Raw genomic sequence first — 27,425 nt, forward strand, 5'->3', positions numbered from 1 at the left:
AATCAACTGGGCCTCGTCTATTTGAAAGCAAGGTGAGGGGCGAGTTATGGACAGCAGCTCTTCTATCTCAGCACAGGGACACTCTAACCCCACCCTCCCCGGGAAAAGTATAAACCAAATCAAAGGACATAAACCAAGCAAACCCAAACATGCCAAGAAGATGTCCCGCCACTCGGGCTGAACATGTGATAAGGTGCAAACGTGTTTCTTACTCTCCAATCACCGGTGCAGATTTATGTGTATGCACATATCACGCCATCCTCTTTATCCCGGCAACCTCTAATCCTGGTTTGTATCACTAAGAAACTCTCCGAACTGTCCTGCTCTGTTCTAACCTTTCCTGCCATTACTGTCTCCAGAAGGTAATGTTTGCTTTCCTGCACCCTGAGCCTGGACAGTCTCACTACTGACTGAGTGCCGTGCTCATTTGTGTCTACGTTTATGTCTCATTTTTGTGTACAAGCTCTTTTTTAATGTATTTATAGTTACACTGATATGCATTAAATGAAAAATGCAGGCTCTATGAAATGTTAATGTTCATTTGCGAAAATAACCAAACATTCAAGTGTGAACGACACACCTCTCTTGCAAATTGAAGTAACTGATTTTCAGCAGGTCTACCTTCCTCAACACTTCAAGCCCTGGTATACTTTCAAGCACTCTTACACATAAAGTGTGTTTATTTCAGTGACGTTCAAGGACACTGGGGATCATGCCCAACATCATCGGATTTCCTGAAGTGGCATCTGTTTCTCAGTCTCGTCTTTTTTTCTTGCTCACGCTCCAGAGCCTCCCACTTCTTTCCTTCAAAGTTGAAGCCAGTTTTCAGCTTTAAACCAGGAAAGCAGACATCATGCTACCAAAATCTTTATTTTGTCAACAACATAATGCTGCAACAACTGAAAATGGGCCTCTACAGACATGCAATTAAAAATCATTAATAATTCTGTTAACCATAAACGTCCATTTGCAACATTTCTAAACAATTAAATGTGATCTTGTCTTTCAAAAACAATGTATCTAAGAGGGCCACGGACTTGGAAGTGCTGTTGTTCATGTTTGTTTTATAAGTGTGCGCTCAGTTCGTAGTGGCTGAGTATACATGTAACACTGTATTTACTCTATGATCTGTGTATTTATACTTCTGAACAAACACACGTCCAGCCTTCAAGCTCATCTTTTGAAGAATAAGTGTTTAGACTGCAGAAGCCTGATGTCTGAGTCCGAGTATCTGCTTTGAATAAGACAGTAGACTCCATACTTTGGTCTACATAAACACAGAATCTCTTGAGAAAGTCTCACTTATCACAACATGTGAAGAAGAAATTAGAAATCATGAGCAAGCAGACTGGTGCTAGGAATGCATTCACATAGTCAAGCACCTGCAACGCATTAGAGACAAACTCAGGGAAAAAAATGCCTACAACTTGCTGCACAGAATCAGAACTGAATATTCATGAACACAAAGCTTGCACTTGTTTTTTCCATGCACTGTCTTGGCTTCTTGATTACGAAACGTCATCTCAGCGAGCACTTCGGCCTTGTCAACCACATTAAAAAAGATGAAACTGGAGACAAGGGGAGTGTGCGGTAAATCAGAAGCACACTGAGTGCCAGACTGGCAGCAGCATACGCTCAGTTGACACATAAGATATAACTATAGGTCAGATGTTCAGTGGGAGGGTCATCGTGGGTTAGATTCATGCAATACTGTTCTGTCATTGTAATGTGGGTGTTGTAAGCATGTGGGTATTTGGAATCCCACAAAAAGGAAAAGGATTTCAAGGGATTCCCAACTCCCACTGACATTCCCTTTGATTGTTACAGGGAAAACACAACTGTGATAACAACAAAAATAAAAATATAGTCGCAAGAGGTATATATTAGAACTCCAAATACATTTAAATCTGTTTCATAACAGTCCATTATTCATGAAATACCACTAGTAATGCCACTTGCTGCTACTAGATCCCTTGTTGTGTAATCAGGTTTCAGCGTCCCGTACAGCGTCCGAAAGCCTGGTTGTACAAGGCAGAAGCATAAAAAGGTCAAAATAATAGGAAGCAAACAATTAGAAACGTCTGAGGGAGGTTTGTCAAAACAGGAAGCGAGGCTCAACAAAAAGCAGGAGAGGAATTAAGGAAACGACCAGGACAAGATTAAGTGGAAGAGGAGGTGAAAATGAAGGGGGCAAAAGAAATGAGGGGAAAGGATACAAAAAAAAATAAGACAGTGGTGCAGGAAATACAAAAAGGGAGGTGTTGTGGCCATTTTTGTTGAATGTTTATAAAACGCAATTTGTATTCATTTTTGTTTTTTCTTTAAAGTTGTAAGAATATGCTGACCTAGTTTTGTTATGTAAATTTGTAATTCATTTTATTGGAAAAGTTTTTGGAAAGTGATTGGTTTATTGGCTTATGGACCCTCCCATTAATCAGGGGATTAAGAGCACCCTGGAGGGGTGTGGTAAAGATAGTTTTTTGTTTGCCAAATGTCTGATGGGAAGACGGGAGGGTTAGAAAATGATTTTTTTTAGAAGTTATTTGGTTGATTTTTGTTTATAATTTTCCACAAAATAAACGACATATGATTCTTAAACAATGGAGTCAGAAGTGCGTTCTAAAACAAACCTCCCGTTGCCACCCACGGCCTTTTCTTGGACTTTTTTGGTGTTTGGAACATAAAAGGCCGTGACAGGAGGTGAAAAAGAGAAAAACACAGGTTAGCACAACACAGGAAATGGAGAGGCACGGCCAACGGTGACTTGAATCATAATCCCCCCGTTGAATTTCACAAGGAGCAGGTTTACCAGAGATCCAAGAGTTGTGCCCACCTCCCAAGCACTGCCTCACACCTCTAACAAGCTTAGGGTATTATTGTGTGTACTTCATGTTCAGAGTTGAGAGCACTGGAAAACGCAGAGTGATGGGCAAAAACAAAAACAAAAACAAAAACTATGGGCAAAGTACTTTAGTAGAAACTAAAACAACAACTGAAATGCAGCATCTACAATAACATGCTGCACAGATTCTAAGTTTGTGCTTGCACTTGCTGGGCATCCTTTAAGGTCATGCAAGAACAAAAGAAGAAAAAGCAAAGGAAACGAGAGCCAAGAGAAATTGCAACATATAAATGTATGCACAGGAAAGGACTAAATAATCGAATTTTCAAAGAGTAATTGGTGAGTAGACAGGAAATAAAGTCCAACTGTCATACTTGTAAGCTTGCATCAACCCCAACCAGTCAGGGAGATGGCTGCCCCTCCCTGAGCCTGGTTCTGCTAGAGGTTTCTCCTTTTAAAACTGAGTTTTTCTTTCCCACTGTTGCCAAGGACTTGTTCAGAGGGGGTGGTTTGATTGTTGGGGTCTTCTCTGCAGTATTGTACCTTACATTGTGAAGCGTCCTAGATAAATAAAATTGAATTCAATTAAACTGAATTAAGACATCAGGTCAATGAGTCATTAGAAAGTAGTACCACGTTAATAACAAAATAATTATAGATGGAATAAGTAATCTTGCTTTTTAACTCTTAGTTATCAGGTAGTATCTACGATCCACCAGCTGATAAGAGGGCCGATGGGTGCTCTTGCAACGATTAGCACTACAGCTAAAGATCCAGCCCACAGCCAAAACACTAAATCAATGATGCAAATATGTGGTCATGTAAGCAGTCTCTTTATGGTTAAAAAGTACAAAGTAAAGGTGTGAATCCTTGCTGATGAGGATGTTCCCGTTGCCATCCTCACATGAAGGAGGTAGGACTTAAATTAGTAGGAAAAAAAGAACAGACGTTTGAGGGCAAATGAGGAAGCATTAAGGAAAACACAGCGGAGAGAGGAAGAGAGAGGAAAAAAAGTGGGGTCATCATGACGGCCAAAACAATCTGAAACCCATTACCCAGAGCACCCAGTGGGACCCCTCTACACCACCACCCTCCCCCACTTACAGTTCTCATGATGTCATACTACAGCGAGCCACCACACTCGCTTAAATAACAGCGCACAGCCTTGGTCAGACAGCCAGAGATAAGCGTGATGGATGTTTTTCACTTTTGAAAGTTTTAGGAATAAATAACTCCACCTACTACATGCAAAAGAAAGGTGTCTTTTCAGAGAGTTAGAGGAAATACAATGGCTAAGTTATTACTCCTATATCACATTATTGTTAGGGTACACTGGATACCAATGTTGCTTTTCTTACCTTGACACTTTTAGCAAGCCATCAACTGACAGGTGAAATTAAAAAGCTCCTCCAAAGTTCGCTGCTTTCTTTTCTTCCACATTCAAGCGAACACAAACACAGCAGAGAAGTTCAAATGCATGTTGATAGCACCATGCCGAGACTCTCCCTGTGTTCAGTGTTGCATAAGACATTCTACTTAATGAACTACACCAAAGCCTGTTGCTGTAACACTAATCAGACAGCAAGATCTGAGAGCAGTCCCCTACAGCCACAAGACAGAATGAAAAGATGCTTAAAGCTGAAAGGGAGTTTTCCCCCCTCTTTCTCTAAGTATGGCAAGAACTTGTAGTAAGCAGTTTACTTACTGTAACACAGAATAAGCTGATCTATTGAAGAGAAAGGAAAAGCACACAGCTCCAATCCCTCTTAGTGTGTGTGCACACTTACAGAAGTGAGAGAGGAGGGCTTGACCGGCAGAGAGCATGAGAGAAACGAAGGAAGAGAGGGAGTGTAAGAGATCTCTGAAAAACTAACAGAGAAGGGAAAGAAGGGCGCGAGAAAGAAAGTAGGGAAAGAAACGAGACGGCGACTCAGATCTCTCCCTAAACAGAGAGGGTACCCCCATATTAGGTTAAGACGCAACAAGCCCATCACAACCCAGCAACAAGAGGGAAGATTTTATCAGGGAGCACACTATAAACACACAGAAACACAGGCAACGCTGGTATACAAGGTTTCAATCGATCCTTCTCTAGGAGCCTGTCCAATGTGTAAACAATGTCTGACCGAACTTAAATGGGGCCTCTGTGTTTTCATTCAAAACAATTAAACAGAACCTGTAATTAATCACTGAAGCCCCTCTTTTCTCAAGAGACAAAAAAAGACCCCATCACTCACTTAACTGGATCAAAAATGAGAAGAGATACCAAACCAAAGCTTAGTTACGTTTAGGAATACAAGAAGATAACGTGCGGTTCCTGAACAAGATCGGGAAATTGATCTGAGCCTATTGTGAACCTTAAAGGTATTATACTGTAAATAAACAGTCTTAAGAAGAGTAAAACACAATCCAGTTAACTACAGTCTTCTATTATTATTTTACTTTTAAACTAATTCATGGGAGGTGGTACACTGAGCAAAGCTACAACTGATTACTGTTTGACCGTCAGCCTAAGATGAAAAAAATATCGCGTTAACAAAGATAACACACTAACAGAGGTTACACCGGATGTGTTGTTAATAGGGAATGTGTGGTGTTGCTTATTAAAAAGTTCGATTGACTACATTTTTTTTCAGCAACATTAAATTACGATCCTTGAAAAGCCAACGGCAGTAAACCTGTTGTCACCTTTAGAGCTTTATAATGGCTAAACAATATTCATGTGCCATAGCTTGGCTATTCAGATGATGCTATGGGACCAATGAACCAATAGAAGCTGAGGTACAGCCACTTGACGCTTGCTATTAGCCTTGCTCTGGCGAGTGTTTCTATGCCAACCTCTAATTAAGGGACCAGTATTACAGCTTTTCTATTGAAGCCAGCACACACGTGGTAGCCCACAGCTCTTGCAGTTTATTACAAACAAACTCTGTATCATTATTACGTGTGCAAACACAATCTCTGCTTACACAGCAGAGACGGTCAACAGATGAATAAATAAAAGAGGCGAGTTAATGGCAGCCAAGTTGAAAACATTAGCAGAAGAATTCTTTGATTATAGTTACGTGGATAAGCAGAGGCAAACAAAACGTGCGGTGTGGGGATGATCGATTCATTAAACACACGGCAACAGAGTAGCTTGTGTTTTGGAGAAACACAAGTGGCTTTTGTGAGAGAAAATATCTGTTATGCTGAAGTGTTATCATAACCAGTAATAACAACTTACAACAGAGAAGAGGGGGAAGAAAGAAAAAAAAAAAAACACGTTACCAAACGTTAAGGTGTTTGAATTTGCTTAAAAAACTACAGCCTGGGCTCTTTTGTGCCATAATCGTGGGAATCGGAGCGTACCCTCCGGTGTGGACACACATAATCGGAACAGTCACAGGTCTAACAGAATACAGTGTGTTCTATTGCGTGCGCCTAATCAAGTGGAAAAATGAATCTGCTTCATGCGCAGCTGACATCAAAGTGGTCTTCAGAACAAAGCAAACAGCTGGCCTGTCCTCGGTCTTTGCTTTGATCAATACGCAGTTAATGAGTCTAGTCTCCTAAGCCAGTAATGAGGGGTCAGATTCATGTATCATACAACATCTACTGCGTTAATTGCCTTTAGAAGACATGTTATTGGATCAATATTAATTAAGGCGATGATATACTGCAGTCTGACTGCAAATTTTTCAGCCACTGAGCAGAGACGCCAGCCATCCCCACACTGGAGTCCTTATTACAAAATATAGATTATATTAACACACAGTCTGAAAAGATAAATATTGAAAATGACAACGTACTGTTTATATAAAAAGCATGCTGCCATCTGGTGGATAAGCATGTAAACCATTACAAAAAACAACTGTCCAGAATAAAACAATAATTTATAGTCCAGTATGACTTCTAGTTGGGTACAATGAGTCTGTTAAACAGGGTATTCTGAGCCTTAAAGAACGTGACAAACATCATTCATTCTGACATTTTGAAGGCAAGGCAGTAATTGGTAATAATAGCCAGCAAACATTTTATCAGCTTAATAATAGTTTCAATTCTTCTTCTATGGCAAGACTTTTGAAAAAGCAAAGAAAAAAAAAAGGCTATCGATATTTCCAAAACTGTGACATTGCCGACTTTTTTTCCTGACCAACAGCCTTCATCTCAAAGTAACTCTACTTAGAAAGGCACAGATTTACTAAAATGTGCAGATCCTTCTCTTACACGAGCACACTCGCAAACACACAGACCCACGCGCCAAACAGAGATCAAAGAGCATCAGTAAGTTGAGATTGTATGCCAGGAATTTCTGATTTCTCATGAAACATTAATCAAGACTCAAGGTTCAGCAGCCCTAGATGCTCGCATACCAAAAATATTCAGCAATCCAAATTCATCTGTACAATAAAACATTTTATCCTCCACTAGGTGGCACCAGAGGCCGACTTATACGGCTATGCTCAGTCCCAGTTCAACCAGCTCTCTCTCTCTTTATCACAGCAGTTGTCATCATATTTTTTATATTAAAAAAAGAGGGGAGGGCATATGAGCAAAGCACTTTTATGCAATGCTTTTTCAATCCAGATCAAGGCTTAAGGACTACATGGCTACTGCTCATTAACTCTTAAGTTGTCGTCTATATTTTAAGCAGCACTTGATGAACCTCATGCTGGCTGCCAGCTTTGATTGTGTTTGTGTATGGGGGCTCCCAAAACTACTCAGATATGCCTTATCAGTTTAGTCAATGGTGTTCAATTTGAAATTACACCAAAAGAAACTTTATTTTGTTAAATCTCACTGCCTTTGGTGATGCATTTAAGTGCTGCTATGCAAAAGCAAAAGATGCTATTAAAAGCATCACTCGACAGCATCCTGCAAAGCTTAAGGGTTTAATTTTAGCTAAATCCCCTTTGGTTGACCTGTTAAGTTATGAGCTAAAGCGTTAGGAAGGGGAGGTGGCTGGCTATTTTTTGCAGCAATTGTGTTATTCTTTGAGTTTCAACAATAACACAATAACAAAAGCACTACCCACAACTGCTTCAGGCTCTCACTTTATCTGTTTTTTGGAGAAATATTGCTAGTTCATTTGCCTGCAAATGTCTTTCGAAAAAACTGCTAGAGGTTTGTGTGGCTTGTTTGGCCCAGTGATTATATCACTAGAGAAGTATGGAAATACTGTAACACATACAGAAACCGTGTTGTTAGAGGGTAATAAACTGGCCAAAACAGGGAAAATTCTAAGTATTTTTATTAGCTTCTACACTATATTGTGGTTTTCATCTAACGAGTGACACAAACAGGCTTTGAGTTCATCTTGACTTTTATACAACACAGTCAGTCCCTGCAGGAACGCTTTCCTAACTCTGAAGATGTGCAGTTTTCCCACATTTTCACAGAGGTGTGAAAGGCCTGAACTAACATCTAACAGATGCGCGCATTCTTAACCAAGCAAAGTGAAAGCACACACACGCCATTTTGACATCCTTGTGTCACTCCAGAAGACCAGCAGGTAAAATTTGTTTCAACAAATACAATCAGGGCTCCCACATGTGCTACAGTGCAACGGATTTAAGTATATGTAGAATTTAATTTAATTACAATTTTTTTTAAAAAAAGGAAAAATATGAGAATGGAGTTTTAGCACGTGTTAACACCTGAGCGGCCACATTGTTTTGAGATACTGTCACAAAACAGTACACCTTACAAAGGCATGCAAGACACCTACTGTCCTACCCCTTTTTGTCTGTTACCAGCACTTTGACTCACCAAGAGTGTCAACACAGACACACACACACACTAATCTCTGGCTAAGCTACAACACCCAGCTGGGCCAGAAAGTGGCCTGCTAGGCACATTCCTTTGTAGTGGCACAGCACACACAGAGAACACAAGAGGGATAGACACAAGGTTAAATGAGTGTGACATATATTGTGGGTAAGACAGTGTGTGTGTTCCTGTAGGGTTGGTAGGTGATTTTTTTTTTTTAATTCAAAATCAAGAATGAAAAGACTATTGTCTCAAAGCAATATGTTAGACAACACAAACACACTAGCCACCTCATTAGTAGTGGGTCGGAACTCCTTTTGCCTTCATTCCATATCCCAAAGGTGCTCTGTTGGATTGAGGTCTGGTGACTGTGGAGGCCACCTAAGGGCAGTGAACTCACTGTCATGTTAAAGAAACCAGTTTGAGATGATCTGAGTTTTGTGGTGCGTTATCCTTCTGGAAGCAGCCATCAGAAAATGGGTACACTTTGGTCCTAAAGGCATGAGCAGGGTCAGGTATGCTGTGGAATTTAAATGTTGCTTAATCGGTACTGAGGAGCTTCTCACGCTTTCATTTTGTTTACGCCACATTCTGATCCTACCATCCGAATGTTGGAGTTAAAGTCAAGTCTCTTTAGAGTCAAGCAAAGTTTTTGGTACTCGCTTCGGACTTCTGCTGCAGCCCATCTGCTTCAACATTTCAGAAGTTGTACATTCAGACATGCTCTTCTGTGTACCTAGGTTGTAACAAGTGGTTGTTTGTCTTGTTGCTGCCTTCCAATTAGCTCAAAGCAGTCTGACCTTTGACATCAACAAGGCGTTTTCGCCAAAAGAACTCCTACACACTCGATATTATCTCTTTTTCTGAATATTATTCCGAAGAGCCTCTTCTCTTTAAAAAGAACTTGGCAGGAAGACTCAACTTTCCAAATTTGCATCTGATGAGATTTCTGGATCAGTTTCTGCTGTACAGACAGGACCACAGACAGAGCAGTAGAGATATGTGGCCATAAAGTTTTTCAAAAGCCAAACAAAGCACCGACACCATATACCAACTTTGAAACACAGTGATGAGGAGGGATGATGAACTCCTCTGTGTACCAAAGTATGCAAGTATGTATGTATGTATCCATCCATCCATTTCACTTATCCAGTTCAAGGTTGTGGATCACTGGAGCCTATCTTAGCTGCCATAGTGTCTGTCTGACAGATAAAGCTTGGCACAAATTGGGTCATGCAACAGGACAATGACCTCAAGCATATCAACAACACTACAACAGAATGGCTGAAAAAGAAAAGTATCAAGATGCTGCAACGGCCCAGTCAAAATCCAGACCTCAAACAGACTAAAACAATGTGGCAGGACCATAAGAGAGTTTAAACAAATGCCCACAAACCTCAATGAGCTGAAGAAACGCTGTAAAGAAAGCGGGGACAAAATTCCTCCACAATGATGAGAAACTGATAAGGTCACATAGAAAACAATTACTTTGATTGAATGCTACCTATAAACAGTTAAATATATAAATGTGGTTACACAACTGTAAATAGGTGTGTGTGTGTGTGTGTGTGTGTGTGTGTGTGTGTGTGTGTGTGTGTGTGTGTGTGTGTGTGAAATATATGTAACTAAATTCTACCCCTTGCTGATTAGGCGTACAAATAACAACAACATGTTTCCTGCACTAAGCAGGAAAGACGCAATGTTTCATAGCTGCTGTTTATCCTGTAAATATACATGTGGCATCCTCAGGCAAATTTTACAGCCTGGCATCATCTAGATATTTTTTCTCTTTACTTTCATCGTGGAAATTTTTTTTTCCAGCTGTTGATTAAATAAATAAATGAGTAAATATAAAGTGTGTGGGCTTAAAAACTTAAACAAGGTATCCACGTGGAGTAGCTCCCTCTGTGAATTTGACTGCAACTTCATTTACTTTAACCTTTTTATTAACCTTAACCTATTTAGATTAATAGATTACTATGTTTGTTCCCAGGTATCACCATCTCACACTGCAAGCCAGAGATTCTGACATCCTTTCAAAATGATCCTTGCAAAGTGAAAGGAGTTTTTCACATATACAGCACTTTTTTTTTCTATTATAAATGTACCATTCTGTGCAAATATGCGTAGAATAAAAAAAAAACAATGCCAGGTCTCTGACCCTAAGGATAAAACGAACCAGTTTACAGAAACAATTATCGGGAAAAAAAAAATTAATCAACGCAAGCTGAGCTTATGTCAACATCTGTCATTAAAAGAGAGGTCTAAAACCGGATATTTTCTGGACGTTTTAAGCGAGCACTAATTGGTAACCAAGATGTAGAGACATATACAGAAGTAATTATCCGAGCTCTTACATAAGCCGTCTCTCACATGGATATTTAACTAGTAAAGGTTTAAAGGGAACACAGCATTCAACAGAGCAAACATGAAGAAGTTTAACAGGAGCTGCCATATGCCAAAGGCTGCACTCTTATTGCACGGGTCAGCGCAGTTATATTTGCACACCAGAAATAATCAGCTGTAATTTAGCACTGCAAGTCAGCCTGACATTAGCCACAGCCTTGAGGATGGTTATCAAATTTGTTCCAGAGATATAATGAAAAGAAAAAAAAAATGTTCACTCATATACGGAGCACTCAGACTTGCTTTGAAACAAGGTTCATTTTTTTATACAACAAAAAAAAAAAAAAGTTAGGTCGAATGCAAAAAAAACTAACTGCACAGACTGAGATTAAACTTGTAGCATAAACATGTTACACATTAACTTCTTCAGTCTGGAGAGTACTGACGGCTATCTTCAGGTTTAGCTGTCATATTTTCTTTTCAAACTGAATGTAAATTGAATGAAACTGAAGCGTGTGTGTATGGTTCTTATTACCACCAACGACAAACACAGGGGAAAACTGAGCAACTTAAATGTTCCTGTATTTTGTCTGAAAGAGAGAAAAACAAGGAAAATAGTCGTGTAATGAGAGCTGAGGTCGCTCTATTAATCGACCCACGCAGGAAATGACATGCGTGTTCAAGGATTGTTGTTTTTGTGAATCAAACTTGACTGCAACCGATTTTGGTAGACTGCCTTTTAAACTGAGCTTTCTTAGCAACCGCAACAGCTACAACAATGCACACACAGTACAAGGAGCCAGGATGGATGTGACACCTTGTGTGTTTTAAAATCTAAGTATTTTATATGTTTGAGTCTGAACAATTGTGAGCTGCTGTGTATTTTTACAGTGTTTTAACTTTACAGCCCAAAAAATGTCAAAGCCAAACCAAGTATTGAAAAAACAAAAGCAAATTATTATTCCTACACTTTATTGGAAGTGAATTCTCTGCCAAATATCTATTAGAGAAGGGGTGTCAAACATAAGGCCTGGGGGCCAGAATTGGCCTGGCAAAGACTCCAATCTGGTCCACTGGACAGTTTTGGAAAATATGAAGGAGGGGATACATTTTTGGACTTTTAACTTTATTTTTATAGGTTTTTCAGCTTTTCCTGCTGATAAAGACCTCACTCACAGACATTCATACCAAACCAGAGTAATTAAGCAATAGATAAACAACTTAATGACATAAAGCTTCCCATTTTCTACTGTATACTGTGAAAAAATTCAGTTAAAAATTTTTTTTTTTTATAAATATGGGACAGTGTGGGCAGTGAGCTACCAGAACTTGTCCGTAATTTTATATTTGGCATGTAGAAAAACTTCTTCTACTTCTTCATCCTATATTAAGATATTTCAAGGAGTAAATGTGTAGTTAAATCTCTTAAAATTGACTGAAAGTGCAGTTTCACTCGTCTGGTCCATTTAAGATCAAAGTGGGCTGTATGTGGCCCTAGTAGCCAGATATTTTGTATTTTTAGCACCCGATTTAACAAAAATTATATATAGATATATGTTAAAAACAGAATAATGAAGGAGCTAAAGAGTAGATCTATGAGTCAGTTCACTTGTTGAGACACTCAAGATGTTTGAAGAGTAATAGTTTCTAAAAATCAATTCTTCCTTTTCTTTCAGCTGCTCCCTTAAGAGATTGCTACAGCAGATTATCTGTCTCCATCTCCCCCACTCTCTCTAACATCCTCCTCAGTCACACCAACCCTCTCCAGTTCCTCCTTCACTGCATATCCATGAATCTTCTCTGTGGTCTGTGTGGCAGCTCTATCTTCAACATCTTTTGTGCAATATATTCACTACCCCTCCTCTGCACACGTCCAAACCATCACCCTTGCCTCTCTAACTTTGCACTAAATCTGAACTGTCTCTAAAATACTAATTTTTAACCCTGGTCGCTCCCAATGAAGATTTAGGCATCTACAGCTCGGCCTTCTGTCTTTTTGTCAGAGCCACTGTGTTCAAACCATACATCATAGGAGGTCTCAGCCTTCTCTTTCACTCTTGCCACTATCCTTATGTCACAAATCACCCCAGACACTCTTCTCCACCCATTCCACCCTGCCTGCTCTCTCTTCATTATCGCTCTTGTGCACTGTCTGTCGCTTTGGATGACTGACCCCAGGTAATAATGTGGAATCCAAAGAAAAGGAAATAACCATGAAAAAGAAAGTTTGAAATCTAAACTTTAATCTGCTGTAAATAACTAATGCTTAAAATGTTCTAAACATTAGTTATTTTCATAGGCTAGAGCATTTCAAAGCCTTCTGTTGGCTGCGTCAACAGTAAACACCTGAAAATAATCTGCTTCCTTGACAAAATTCTGTCACCACATGTAAGACTCCAGTGTGTGTGCTGCTAACAGTGAGGTGAAGCTACTTAATTCACTTTGAAGAAGTCTTTGAGCTCAATATGGACTTCTGTATAATGTTGCACCTATGATTTGCAGCCCTGACTTGTTCTTCAGCAAACCATAAAGTGAGGCTCATTGATATTCTCATAGAGTTACATGTTTTTCCATTAAACTGCTTATCCACATGGGGTCGCACAGAGGTGCAGCTAGAAGGGGGTCAAGGGGTGGACTTTAATCCAGCTGATGTTGGGAGAGATGTTGAGCACACACTACAGTGTTAAAGGTTGTTCTCCAAACCAAAATCATGAAAAAAAAATATTACTTTTTAGAGATGCAGCATAAAAAGGGAACGTGACTCTAACAACACGTCACATTATCATGATTACATAAGTGAGCTGATTACATTTTAATGACAGCCTCCTGTTAGCAGCTGATCCATGGTACTGAATTTAAAGATGCCTCGTTCAGCAAGCATCAGCGACAGCAGTTTTTGATAGACAGCACAAGGCATTTTAAATCTTTTTTCCCACCACAGATATTCCTGGAAATGGAAACATATTGGCTATAGATCTACTTATGACAAGACACACTGAGGAAATAGGAAAGCACAGAACATCCCCAGAGAGAACAATGTATTCATGCTCCTAAAAACTACTTGCATCCTCAGTAATGGGTAGAAGATATATTTACAAGCATCCATCTCCCAGCCCTATAACCACTTAGCCCATACAGCTCATGTTAAAGGTTTTTAATGGTCACTTACCATTTTTCCTGACATCATTGCAATTTAATAAAGGGACTCAGCAGGGCTCTAATTGGTAGACTCCACAAAGGCAAACATAAAATGTTTCCTTCAGAGACCATTTGATCCTCATGCCAGGTATGTTTATGAGTGCTTTCACTCGCATAACATACTGAGACACTTCCCTTTCCTCTTATGTTACACTTCCCTGATACTTTTGGCAATTTCATTTCCAAAGACTGAATCATGGAGAGCATGAACAAAGTTCAACAGGAAGATTGCCAATTATAGTTCAACTCTGATAAGGATTTTTGCATTTTATAAAGAAATTGGGATGCGGAGGAACCTTTTTTGAAAAATAAAGGTGCAAAACCACTAGACATAGTAGCTGCAGTATGATCCTAAAGAGCTCCATTTGGTTTTGAGAGCTGTATTTAGGCAAGTGCACAAATGCAGATGTCAGAAAAGCAAACTGATCAGAGAAATAATAGTTTAAGATCTTAAATATTTTATAACATCTATGTACAGCTTGTACTGCAAGCAGTTTAGGCCACAGTTTATAGTCATGACAATGCATACGTTTGCTTAGGCTCATTAATTACAGCACATAAAAACATTCAGGTTCACAGCTTTGTCTTGGGTTAATAGATGTTTTGACTTCCTCTTCCCACCACCACCACGAGGTTTCTCACTTTTCTTCCATAGTAAATTTTCCTCTTTTTCCACTGTTAAAGTTTCATCTTCTCCTTCTCTTTCTCTCCTACCCAACTCTCCTTTACTCTCTTTCGCTGCCCTGCCAATGTCCCTCCTTCACATAATCCTGTGTTCTTTGGCTTGCTTGATTAGCTGAGGCAATAAACACACGAACCCACAGGATACCTCCAGAAAACTCCTCAACATGATTACTGCAGAGTCAGGAGGAACACCACATGCAGGAGGCCCGCACGCTATAAAGTCTGATTTTCTTAGGGGTGTGTTTGTGTGCACAGGGCTTGGCACCATAGCGGACCGTAAATCTGTGAGGGTTTGCGTCAACAAATTTGTGTGAATCTTGTTAAAAATTATGCAATCACTTAAAATGCCCGTAACATTATGACCGGCTACCTGAAAGAAACACGCTGTTGTATAATAAAAAGCCTGTTGTGACTATCTGCTGTGTATCAGCCAGTAAGAAAGCAGAAAATTCATGATTTGGGGATCTTTGCATCTATGTCTCGCTGTATAATTTGGTAAATGGATGCGTTCCTTCTCTAATTCTTTTATGATCTTGATGACAACTTATTCCTCGGCGCTTGGTGTTGTCAGAGTTTCTCTCTTGACCATTCACTGGAGGAACTCAGCTGGTGTTTTGACAAGGGAACTGCTGGCAGCTCCCCAGTTTTCAATAGGCTCATTATTAAAGCAGCTCTCCCTGGACTACCTAAGCCATAATTCTGCAACCACAAAGGATTCATAAAAACTCTTTGGCAAAAGTCAGAAACCACGCTGCAGCACGCACATGAGTGGAACTATGTGTGTTTTAATGGCATCAGTGCATAAGCGCCCGCCACACGTGAGAAACTTTAGACAGTATTTGGCTCTGTTGAGGGGAAAAAAAGGAAGGAAAAAAAATCAAAATTAGGCACACACGTATAACAATGCCTATTTCAAAATTCTATCGTAAAAGTGTAACACGTAAAAAAAAAATTAAGAATCAAAGTCACATGCAGATACACACTCATGTTCCTGCACAGGCACGCCTGCAGCTTCAGGATCTGATTTGAATTAAGCGATCTAAATGGTGGCGAGACTTCTGGTTATCACATTCATTAGATGCAAACTAAACCCCAGCCCCTAAAACCTTTCTTTTTCACTTAACTAGGAATCATAATATCTGAAGTGACACTGCTGAAATTCTGGCCATTCAGTCTTGTGCAATTTAGTGGTTGCAATGTATCGTTCAGTCTCCATGTGTTTCAAGCTTTTACAGGAAAAGGAGGAATAAGATAACAAAAAACAACAGGAAAGCATGCGTAATGCTGCTGATTCTCAGTCCCTACAAAATATGTGCACCTCTAAGGCTGGAAAGCATGGCTTATTTATCTACTGAAACTACTGCCAGCTAGTTTTCGCCGTTTTCCCTGCAAAGGTTGCTAAAGTTGAACAGCTCCTGCGAGAGGTTTTTATGTGTGTAAAACACTCTCTTGCTTGGAAACTTGATTTTTTTTTTTAAAAACAAAAAAACAGTAGTGTGTCCTGAATCGCTCTTTCGCTTTCTCTCTCTCTGTTGGGCTCAGTCTCCTTTCCTTCATCTTCCACCACTTTCTGTCTCACCACGTCTTGCTCGCTCGCCCTCTCTCCAATTTCCATGCCTGTAACTTTAACGCAGATGCCAATCCTGCTCAGTCCATTTAAACTCACTCGGGTGCGTGCGCGCGCACACACACACACACACACACACACACACACACACACACACACACACACACACACACACACACACACAGAAGGCTCAGTCATTCAGTCTGTCAGTAATAAGGGGAGCAGAACCAACAGAGAATAAATCATTTTTCCGCAGTAGGGGCCTACCCCGAACAAAAGAGCCAGTGTGTGCGCGCTTTGCCGTGTATTTCAGAGTATGTCTCTGTTAGTCTATTTACATATTCCTTGAAAAAATCTTTCATCTTTCATATTTTGCAGGCAGCAATTTCACAAACAGAAAAAAAACATCAAGAAACCAAGAACAATTTTTCCTCCGATGAAACAATCAATCATAAACACTCTTGTGCCACGACAGCTATTAAGTGTTAAGATTTTGGGTTTTTTGTTTTATTCCCCACGGTAGCTGAGTTTGAAAAGCAAACCACACATAAACCCACAAAGCATAGATGCACCAGCATTGGTCCAGTAGATCAATGATGGAATAGATTTCTGCAGATTTATATGTAGGTTTATACTTTTGGAAAAATGTGAGGGCTTGAATAAGATAGAGCCATGTGGTCTCTGCTCTGTGCGAGTGAGGAGCTGATCAGTCCCAGCGGTGCGAAAAGGCAGCAGTGCAGAGAACAAGACAAGAACAGACGTGCAAAAGCTGCCCGGGGTTTTGGGTGGCCTTCATGGTCCAGTTAATTAGCTTGCCTATGTGACAACAATAAATTGGACACTAATATATCACGCTCTGCTACTGGAGACTGAACAGCACATTTGCTGAACGCGTAAAAAAAGAAATCTTAATAACCCTAGGCTTAGACCAATTATTTAAAAGAACGGCTGGTAGCAAAGCTGTGCCTGAAATCCCTTTAGGGTGCACTGCTACAGTTATGTCTTAATGGAAGCATTTTAACTGTAGCGTGGGTGTGAAAGATAAACAACCCATGACAGGATAAATACAGAGCACTGTTGTCCTCGAACAGCTTTAACAGCATGTGCCTTCTTCCATTATCTGCATGTATTCACTCTCTTACCTGATGTAGTTTAAGTCCAGCAAAGCGCAGCATCTCTTTGCATCTTCTGAAGTCTTCTCCCATGCCCCGCTTTACGGTTAGCCATGTATCCGCCTTACTGGGAGTCCAACATCTGTAGTGAACAACCACGGCCCAGACATCTTCTGAGATGAGTCCCGATGGCAGTGTCCTGACAATCGCTCTGGTGCCAGTACACACCGACTTGGTCACCTTATGGAAAAGAGAGGCAGTTGAGATTACTTCTAAAGCCTTAAAATAAAGCTGATTAATTAATTGATTAAAAATGATGATGTTAATCAGTTTAAACACATACCTTCTGATTATTCTTGCAGAACCGCCTCACCAGAACAGTTGAGCGCTCTTTACGATTCCGAATAAAATCGTTATCCACATTATCCGAATGTGCTTCTACTTCTCCCTCATCACTGCTGTGATGCTGGCTGCAGTCCCTCGTCTCTTCTGTAGGTAACCTTTCATTGTGAACAGGGGTTGACGACATGGTTTCAAGAGAAGACCTTCGAAGGAAAAGTTTCTCCAAAGAGCATTTGTTGAGCCTCTCTAAACTTGAGTACCCATCTTTGACGCAGTGCAGATGGATGTGGCCGTTTTGGTGACGCTTGCGGTGGACGAGAAGAGGAGAACTAGATGGAGATGATGTCAAAGAGCTCGGTTCGCTTGAGGAACTGCCCTGGGATGAGAGGTAGGGCGATGTCTAGAAGCATAAAACAAGAGAACAAAACACAGCAGTGTCTTGAGTGAGCTATTACATGGAGTAAAGCTTTACATTTATTGGACAAAGAGGGTTGCTTTGCTTATCTTGAAAATGCTATAAAACAGGGTTAGCACCATTTGCTTAATTACCTTGTGGAAAGCCAGCATAGACACAGGGAGGCTGCCGCGGCGGATGTGTCTGTATTTGGGGCCAGAGGGCCTGCAGCTGAGGCAAGGACTGTGAACAGGGCTGGAGCCAAGGCTTGGACTGGACCTAGAGCTGTGGCAACAGTAGGTGTTCGCATTGGTATAAGAGCTAGACTGGGTACAGGAGCAGTGGGTGCTGCCAGTTCTGTTAGTGCCTGCATCCACGCTGTCTCCAGTGGTATCCAGCTGGCTCAGAGATTCCTCTGAACCTTTCCTAAGTACTGGAATCATTTCTTCAAGTTTCTTGCCAGTGCAGAGCTCTGGATAAGGTTTCTCTTTAGCGCTTATGACTTCTGATCTGTAATTGGGGCATTCGTATTTTTTGTCCAAAACGGCACCTTCCCCACTGTCACACGATGACTTCCTACATAAGGGGAGAGAAGGGCCGCTCGACTGTTTTGATTGACACATTTGGTCAGCGTCTCGCCACACTTCCTGGCCATTATTTGCATGTTTGGCTTCTCTGCTGGGTCTGCTCCCAGCGGACAGAGGCGAAGCAGACTTTGCCAGTACCGCGGGCCCAGCCTGTGTCTGGGTTCTTTCAGTGGCCATCACATCTGCCTGCAGTGTCCTGCTTTGTCCTTTTGTCTCCCTGCGGCTAGGAAAAGAAGAAAAACTTTACTGATGACGACAGAATGTAGATAAATGCTGAAGCTGGTTTCTGGTTCGGTTTGGTTTTAGGGGTTTTTTTTCTGACAGTGGTTGCACCTCTGTTAGAGCTGTAAGGATAAGTGGATTTGACGGACAACTATTCGGATGTTCTGTTTTTCCACTAAGTATCTTTGCATTTTGCACTCTTCAAAGATCAAAACAAGACATCTACAGGAATTATTACAACAACTACTGCTCACAAATTCCTGAAATCCTATAGAGAAAATCTGCAATAGAAGTCAAACAAATTCCTGTAAAACCTCTGAGATTCTTTGGAACCTTCCAATGTAATTCGTGATTCAGTAAGTCACGAAGTAACCGAAAGAGCAGAAAGAGGAAATGAAATTTGCTGGGGTCATAAAAGAATTCACGTCATAAATTATTTGAAGTTATGGCATTTTCATGTTTACCAACTCAGCTGCTTTAGATAAACAGTATTACCAAGCCCGGATCAAGACAGATAGATTGTGCTTTAGCCACAATAACCCGCTTGTTTACATAATATTTATATTGCATCAATTATGTCGTCATTAATCTTTAATCACAAAGATCAATTCTATTTTAAAGCATGTGTTGCATTAAGCCCACACCTCATTTTTATGCTCCACCATAGGCTAAGGCCTTTGCTGTAGGAAATGATAGCTTCAGCTTCTGCTGATGAATTGAGTGAATTTGAGTGACTAAGACGCCACATCAGTGCTGAGCGTGCTCTGTGTATGAGTGTTGTGGAAACAGAAGCTTGTACAGCTGTACAAACCAGCAGATAGAGAAGCCAGCAGATAGGTGACCCTGGAGGACTCAGGAATTTCCTTGATAATACGGTCGCCGCCACAGCTTACAAGGCCACATGTGTCCCTGTGGGTGCGGGGTCGGTCTCAACCTGGATGTGTATCTGCGACATAACTAACCACTTTTTAGGCCCTGGGATTGAGAAACAATGAGAACATAGACACATAAAAAAGGAGTTAATATTGTCAACTTTTATGCCATTAAAACACATTCAGATAAGACAAGCTTGGACAGCTAGCAAGGTTAAAACAAACAGAAGCAAAGGATAAGGAGTCAAACCAAAACTGAAAATATATCATCAGAAAATCCAAGTTAAGGCAGTTTTTAGAGTTTTCTTCTGTGTCTCTTTTCTTCATCACATCAACTTTAAGAACTAAATTAGTAAAGTAAATGATTACAACCCTAAATCTGAAAAAGTTCTGATGTAGTCTGTCTTTAAATTTCGACCACAGAACAGTTTTAAACTTTGCTTCAGTCCTTTTTAAATGAGCTTTGTCCCAGAGAACCAGTGGTTTCTGGGTATCATGCTCACATGTGGCTTCCTCTCTGCGGGACCGAGCTTTAACCTGCATTTGTTGTTGGCATGGTGAACTGTGCTCCCAGGCAATAGTTTCTTGAAAGTGTTCCTGAAACCATGCAGTGATTTCCACGAGACAATCATGCCTGTTTTTACTCCAGTGCCACCTGAGGGCCTGAAGATCGCAGGCATCCAATACTGATTTTCACCCTTGCGCACAGAGATTTCTCCAGTTTGTACGATTATATCATGCACTGCACTTGATGAGATGTTCAAAGTCTTCACAATTTTATATTAAAGAACGTTATTCTGAAAATGTGATAAACTTCTGCTCATCTTTACTTCTGAAACTGTGCCTCTCTAACACGCCCATCATTTTATATCCAATTATGTTACCAATCTGTTGCCAATTAACCTAATTAGTTGTAAAATGTTCCTCCAGCTGTGTTGCTCCCATCCCAACTTTTTTGAGACATGCTGATCCCATCAAACACAAAATAGGGCAGTGTTTTTCATTAAATTGTAAAATGTCTTACTTGAAACATCTGATAAATTTTCAGTGTTCTATTGTGAATTTGAAAAAATGGGTTTGCGAAATATACAAATTGTTGCATTATGGTTTTACATGGATTTCTAACTTTGTTGAAACTCTGGTTGTACAAACAGCATGAACTGTGGGAAGACTCATTTTACACTCATCAACCCAGCTGCAGCAATGGCAATAAAACACTTTATCTTCATCTCTTAAGGTGTAGCACTTGTGCAATGTGCTCATGCACATAGTTGTGTTCATGAGCAATTCATTTTATGGCTAGCAATAATCACAAAACATTGTTCAATAAATCAGGACTCTTGGATTTCTCTAAAGTGACATAAAGAAAAATTCATTTCACGTTTTTTTGCTAGCACAGTTGCACAGTGGCAATAAAGTGAGAACATTTATGAACCATGTTACTATGAAGTATATCCTTAACAGATATAGTCAACCACAACATGTACACATACTAATTGTGTGGTGTATGATATCGTCATGGTGGCCAGCAATGAATAAATCCAAAAACTAGCGTCCAAAGCCTCACAATTAGAGTGACCACAGCCCTTTATTCCCTGCCAAAATGTGTGGGCCTCAGCAGGAATGTGGGACCGACACAGAGAGGGTGGACCAGCAAGACATTTAGAGTGTGAGTTTGCGGGAGAGAAAAAGGACTACAAATACAAACACATATCAAGGTGAATGTGTGTCATGTCTTTTCAAAGCTCCATGCTACTTTCAATCAAACAGAACTTTGGCTAAAGGGATGAAAAAGGACAAGTGCTCCATTCATAAGCTGCAGTGATATCTAACCTCCATACAACAACTGCTGCTTTGCAGCTTAACTGTGGCTTTTTTGATCGGACTGATTTGATAACTGAATACGGGAAATCTTATAACCTTTAAAGAAGCCACAGTTACAGAGGGCATTGCTTGATTTTTCCTCGCTTTACTCAATACCGAACAGATTTCACACAAACGAAACAGACAGTGCACCAATGACACGGCATTACTCTTATCAGTGCTGCAGAGAACATTTTAAAAGAATAAAAACTAGCTACCAGGATATGCCAAGACGCAGGATTCCCTAAATATAATTTTAAAATAATAGTAGTTTTTACAGATAATTTACAAAAGTTATTCTGTTTTCTAAACATGGGCACGGTCTGTTCATTTCAATATCAAATGCAAAAATTAAGAAAAATTTATTTTTCCCTATAAACTATTCAAGCAATTTGCAGTAAAACACATAGTGCCCACATGCAATCTTGTCATTGTGCTCTCTTTGTAAATATCGACAGAACTTAAATATAAAAGTACTTTTTAAAAAAAAAAATTTTTTAACACTATAATACAGCAGCTTCTGAAAAGACAAACATGCTTTATATAATGTAATAATTTAATGAATCCTAGCAAATAATGTTAACATTGTGCTTATTAAATGAAACTCCAACACATGGACACAAACTGCCTGGAGCAGTCTTTGACATTTGCTCTACTGACATGGCGATGAGATGAGACAAATCTTCACCTCACTTGTGTAATACTTGCCAGAAAAGCCTCAGCTACTGTATGTTTAGGCTAAGAAAATCCAATTCAACCCCCAGGAGCTGATATTACTATCACTAGCAGCAAGTTGTCATGATACTAGATACGATTTTTTTTATTACATTGACAAAGATCGTTATGGCAGTCTGCGCCAACGAGAATCTCACCTATATGCGTCACAGTTAACCAACTGGTTTAACCAGAAAAATCAAAAGTTTATAAGATGTGCAACATTAGTCACCTGCCAGAGTAGTTCCCGCTACAGTATCTGTTGTAACATGGTCACTCCTGCTAGATATGAACTCAAATGAAATGTTTCACATTGCATTTTCTAAATAATGACTACAAAAAGTGTTAATTATAACACAATATTACTAAATATTCCTGCAAACCTGTGTGTGCCTGCCTCTATTCACAACTGCTCTAAATCCCTAATCAAGTTTTGCCTGTATGATGTGTAGAGCACCTGCTATTGAACTTGGGTGTGGTTTACTAAATTCTACAGCAAGTCATGACAATGACAGTAATCAAAACAACACGAAAAAATGAAAAATGGAAGAGCAGAGAAATTAAATATGCAGAAGACATCTTCAAAACTATAGAAAGCACTGGTATCATAAATAGAAACCACGTGTTCATCGTCTGCTGCTTAACCCTTTAAAGCCGGTCGGAGCGGGCACGCTCTCTTTTGCGTAACTATTTTTAAATCCCGGTAGCTCTGCAACCACGTAAGCTAGCACAATAATTTTTCTTGCATATGAAACCAGAGGAGTTGTACTTACATCTTATGCCATCAGCTTGTCCTCGGTCACAGTTTCCTTCCACATATAGCTTTGCAAAAACTGCATAAAAAGCACTTGCAGCAACAAAAACATAATATTCCAGAAACACGCTTTGCTGATCCGATCAGCTGTTCATAACACTTCCTATGTTGGAATAGAAGTCAGCGCGAACTTTTGCATGTCCACCATGACCTGCCTGAAACCGGAAGTGAAGTCATTTTTGCGGAAATGTAGTTTTTTACCATCAACGCCTCATGAGCCTATACTGGTGTTTTTAAAAGTTATCTTTGACTTTATGACTTTCTGTGTTGTTTCTGGGATGCTTAGGACTCATATTGCACTGCTGGAAATAGTTTATTTTGATGCATATGCTGCTTTTCTGCAAATTTGCAGTATAATATTTATTTTCGTTTTTCCTGCAGTGTATAAAAATTGGTGTATTTCAAAAATAAAACTATGAAGACACTCAAAATACATTTCCTGTGGTGGGAAACTATTTTGTGCAACTTTTTTGTATTTACAGTTTTGAGGGATAAGCCTCTTAAATTTCTCTAACTAGAAATATATGTTAAAAAAGCAAAAACAATTTTCAATTTTTTTGTAGTTTATTGCACTTTTTTTGCAATTTATGTAATTACTATGCACTTAATGCAGACATATTATTAAAATTTGGGCTATAATGGTTGTATTGATGTATAGCAACATGAAATGCTCCCAAAAATGGCTCCACAGCATGTAAAAATATAATATAAGCTCTGGCGAACTTGGTTCTATGGTAGGTCTTAAAGGGTTAATGTAAGTGTATGAACAAAATGTCTTATATCTAAACTGTGACACATGTTAGGGCATGAACCTGTCCAAATATGTGTCATGAGGGCGGTGCTGGGATAACACTTCGATTACTCAATGCAAAAACCTGCACGCTGTAGCTTTAAATCCTGAGCCATGTGCATGATAGACAGCTGTTGTTGCCATCAAATCACTCTGAAATTAGCAACAGGATAGCATTTCCACACAGCGGTTGCTTAAAATGGATTTGTGTGCGAATGAGATTTGACATTCAACTCATGACTTATAGAACAACTAAATTGTTCCTATGCGTTCAAGAAAGGTGAGATTTACAGACTAGAAATGGCTGTTAAACAGACAAAATCTCCGCAGAAAGTGAGGGTATAAAAACAACCGTGCACTCAAACGCACACATAAACACACACTGTTTAAAGTAGCTCTCGTTATCAACTGAACTGTGACCCTGGCTGGGAGAGTAAATGGCTCTTCCAGCCTAAATCTCAGCCTAGAGCTAAAAGCGCAGACGGAAACACACACCCGCGCTGGAAATCAGGTCACATACAGTGACAAGTGCACTGACCAAGAAAACACTCAATCACTTCTACTTCACTTGTTATTAAAATATTTTCCAGCAATCCTCATACCAAGCTTCTCATTTAACTTAAAAAAAGAAGAAAAAAGCTAAGATTACAGCATTTGATTGGAATTATAATGAGGCAATACTTACATTTAAAGTTAGATGCGTGGCTCTGGGTGCTTTCTGCGTTCTAATTCGCCCGATTTACCAGGTGATTCGGGATTCCCGCTTGCTGTCTATCGGAAAGAGAGAGAGACAGAGACCAGATCAATGCAAGAGAGCAAGTGTGTGAGTGTTAAACAGAGCGAGAGTGTGACAACAAATGACATGAGGGATGGCCTTTCAACACCAAGTTCAGCAGCCAATCAAAAATGTTTTCTTGAATCTGAGCATGGTTCACAGAAGTTTTGCTTTCACATCCAAGTGAATGACACAATGTAAAAGCTGGCAGCGGCACAGAGTTTCCTCATTGTGAAATATTTGTGAATGGCTTCTTCTGTCAAGAGGTATGCACTATATGTCAGTGTTTTGTTTTGTTTTGTTTTTTTTGTTTGGTTTTTTTTTTTTTTTTGGGGGGGGGGGGGGGGGGGGGATGAATGATGATCATTTCTTATCTCTAAACTGAAACTGTGACATGCTAGGAAGTATACTTCTATGCCTACAGTATATTCATTAGCACGTTAATCTTTGTAGAATAAAAAACAAAGTGGGCCTGTTTCTCAACCTAAAGTCACATCCTGAAGTTTTCTTAGTGCCATAAGACTCCCAGGAACCAATACCGAATATTTACAGTTTTAGACATGATGAAAAACAATAAAGTAAAAAGTTAAATAATTGAATGAACTCTTGCAGTTATTGAAAGCTCGCATTTGTTAACACGACCCAAGGAAAACTTGTGAACATCAACCACAACAGTGCAAAGGCTGAAGGTTTCTTTCTATATACAAGTCTATCCAATAGGATTCATTATTTCCCATGCTGCAATAAAGTGCAACACATGGTGATGAAAGCAAAAGGGTATGATCTCAGCACCTCTGAAAGTCCTGAAAAAAAAAACTGGTCTAATCACAGTCAGATGGTTGACAAAGAGCTGAGTATGTGTTTTTATGTGCGTTGGCTGTTCCCTCGTTTATCTCGACAGTTTGGCTTACGAAGCGGAGCGCATGAAATATCAAGTAATTGTCAAAAACACAGCCACGGATAGCTTTCGCTTATCAATCAACTTAAAATTAAAAATTTAGTCAATAGAAAAAATAATTAAAGTAGACTCTGGCACAGAGTTTAACAGTTGCACACGATTTGTAGATATTTAGCAGCTGGATTTTCCCAACCCAGTCTTCCACAACAGCTTTTCGGAATTTAGCCTCTTCTTCTGTGTCTTTGTAGAATCCCAAACAGACTCGTGTCATGTTGAGATCAGCGCTCTGTTTTGGCCATGACATCCATCACAGGACTCCTTCCTCTTGCTGTCACTAAAATGGTTCTGTAGATCTTAACATTACTAGATATACAGTATATTACTGTGCATCGAAAAAAAAGTATGTCTCTAGTCCACATTATTCTGTAAACGTATCTGGAACATTGATACATAGTAATAAAGAATTTTTTTCCACGTAGTACAAAATTGAGACCCATTTACTTTAAAAAATGAAGTTTAAAATTTATGTCAAATTATTGTATTACCATTTTAAAGGCACTTCTCGTATCAACCAGTCAAAGGAGACCTATTATTCTTCTTACTTTCTGGCATATTCATTCATCTATCCATATATATGAGTATTAAATTCTTTGAAAACAAAAGCTGAAGTTTTAGGTTGTTCTCCTTTCTAAACATGGCCTTGTGCGATGTCAGTTCGAGTGAAAATCTTAAATATGACAGACAAGTTTGTCTGCAAACACAGAAGCACGCCAACCAGCTGGTCAAACCTTCTGCCTGCAAAGCAAATCCAATCAGAACAAATGCTGGCCATAGGAGTGCATGACCTTGAAGGTAGCTAAAGCAGCTTCTTTCGGGCACTATATGAGGGGCTACAACTTAAGCACATAAGGATTATTTTGAACTGCAAGTTATACAAAGCTACTTTCATACTCGGAACATATGTGATGAAGACAGAAGCAGTTAAACAGGTTTGGTATTATTAAATGAAATGTGAAATACATTTCCTTGAGTTCTAAAGTTACAGTCGATTAATTGCCAGATAAATTGTTTAGCAAAAAGCCAATGGACTGATATTAGTTTTGGTTAGAAATATAATGACAATTGGACAGATTTTAGATTGAAGAAGAAGTATCATGTATCATGTGTCACTATATACTGCTATGTTAGCTTAATGCCAGAATTGAAATTTGACATTTCAAAGTAAGCAACTTTCTTAACTGAAGACATTCCACCTATCAAAATTGTGGGTTTGAACACTAATGCTCCTTTTGTGTAACAACTCTTTGTTTCATACATATTAAACAAAAGGAGCTGCAATTTAGCTAAATGAGTTTGTCTCAGGAGGTAGAACAGCCTCTGAATCTCTGGCCTCAATCACTCTATGTGAATCCCCTCAACAGGGGGCTTGAGTGTTGCATAAAAGCCTTTTTTTTCCCTAATTTTCATTCATGAGGGATTATTTCACAACTCATCCACACGATGACTCACAGCCCAGGATGTGATTAGATTCACCCTTACATGGAGCACAGGAATGCAAATGCCAATCAGTGAGGTAGAAATGAACAGTGTGGGTAGTGGTTTAGGGGGAAAAAAAGAGAAAAAAGCTCTTTACACTTGATTACTACTATACGAT

At 39.6% G+C, this 27,425-nt stretch overlaps 1 protein-coding gene across 6 annotated transcripts in view; it reads right to left on the reverse strand.

Annotated features, from left to right (window-relative positions):
• Positions 1-27,425, reverse strand: part of plce1 (phospholipase C, epsilon 1) — a 79,898-nt gene that overhangs the window by 46,791 nt on the left and 5,682 nt on the right. For 5 of the 6 annotated variants that reach the window (XM_087844649.1, XM_087844647.1, XM_087844648.1 and 2 more), the window contains exons 1-5: positions 24,784-24,922; positions 19,857-20,020; positions 18,392-19,046; positions 17,844-18,242; positions 17,531-17,740 (exon numbers count right to left, since the gene is read on the reverse strand). In XM_087844649.1, coding sequence (XP_087700775.1) covers positions 17,531-17,740; positions 17,844-18,242; positions 18,392-19,000 — 1,218 coding nt within the window. In that variant the 5' untranslated portion in view covers positions 19,001-19,046; positions 19,857-20,020; positions 24,784-24,922. Of the gene's footprint in view, positions 1-17,530; positions 17,741-17,843; positions 18,243-18,391; positions 19,047-19,856; positions 20,021-24,783; positions 24,923-27,425 lie in introns of those variants that run through there. The other variant, XM_087844646.1, reaches the window with a different exon arrangement.

Source organism: Neolamprologus brichardi, chromosome 8 (assembly GCF_056152115.1).
Source record: "Neolamprologus brichardi isolate AB-2024 chromosome 8, ASM5615211v1, whole genome shotgun sequence".
Lineage (NCBI taxonomy): Eukaryota > Metazoa > Chordata > Actinopteri > Cichliformes > Cichlidae > Neolamprologus > Neolamprologus brichardi.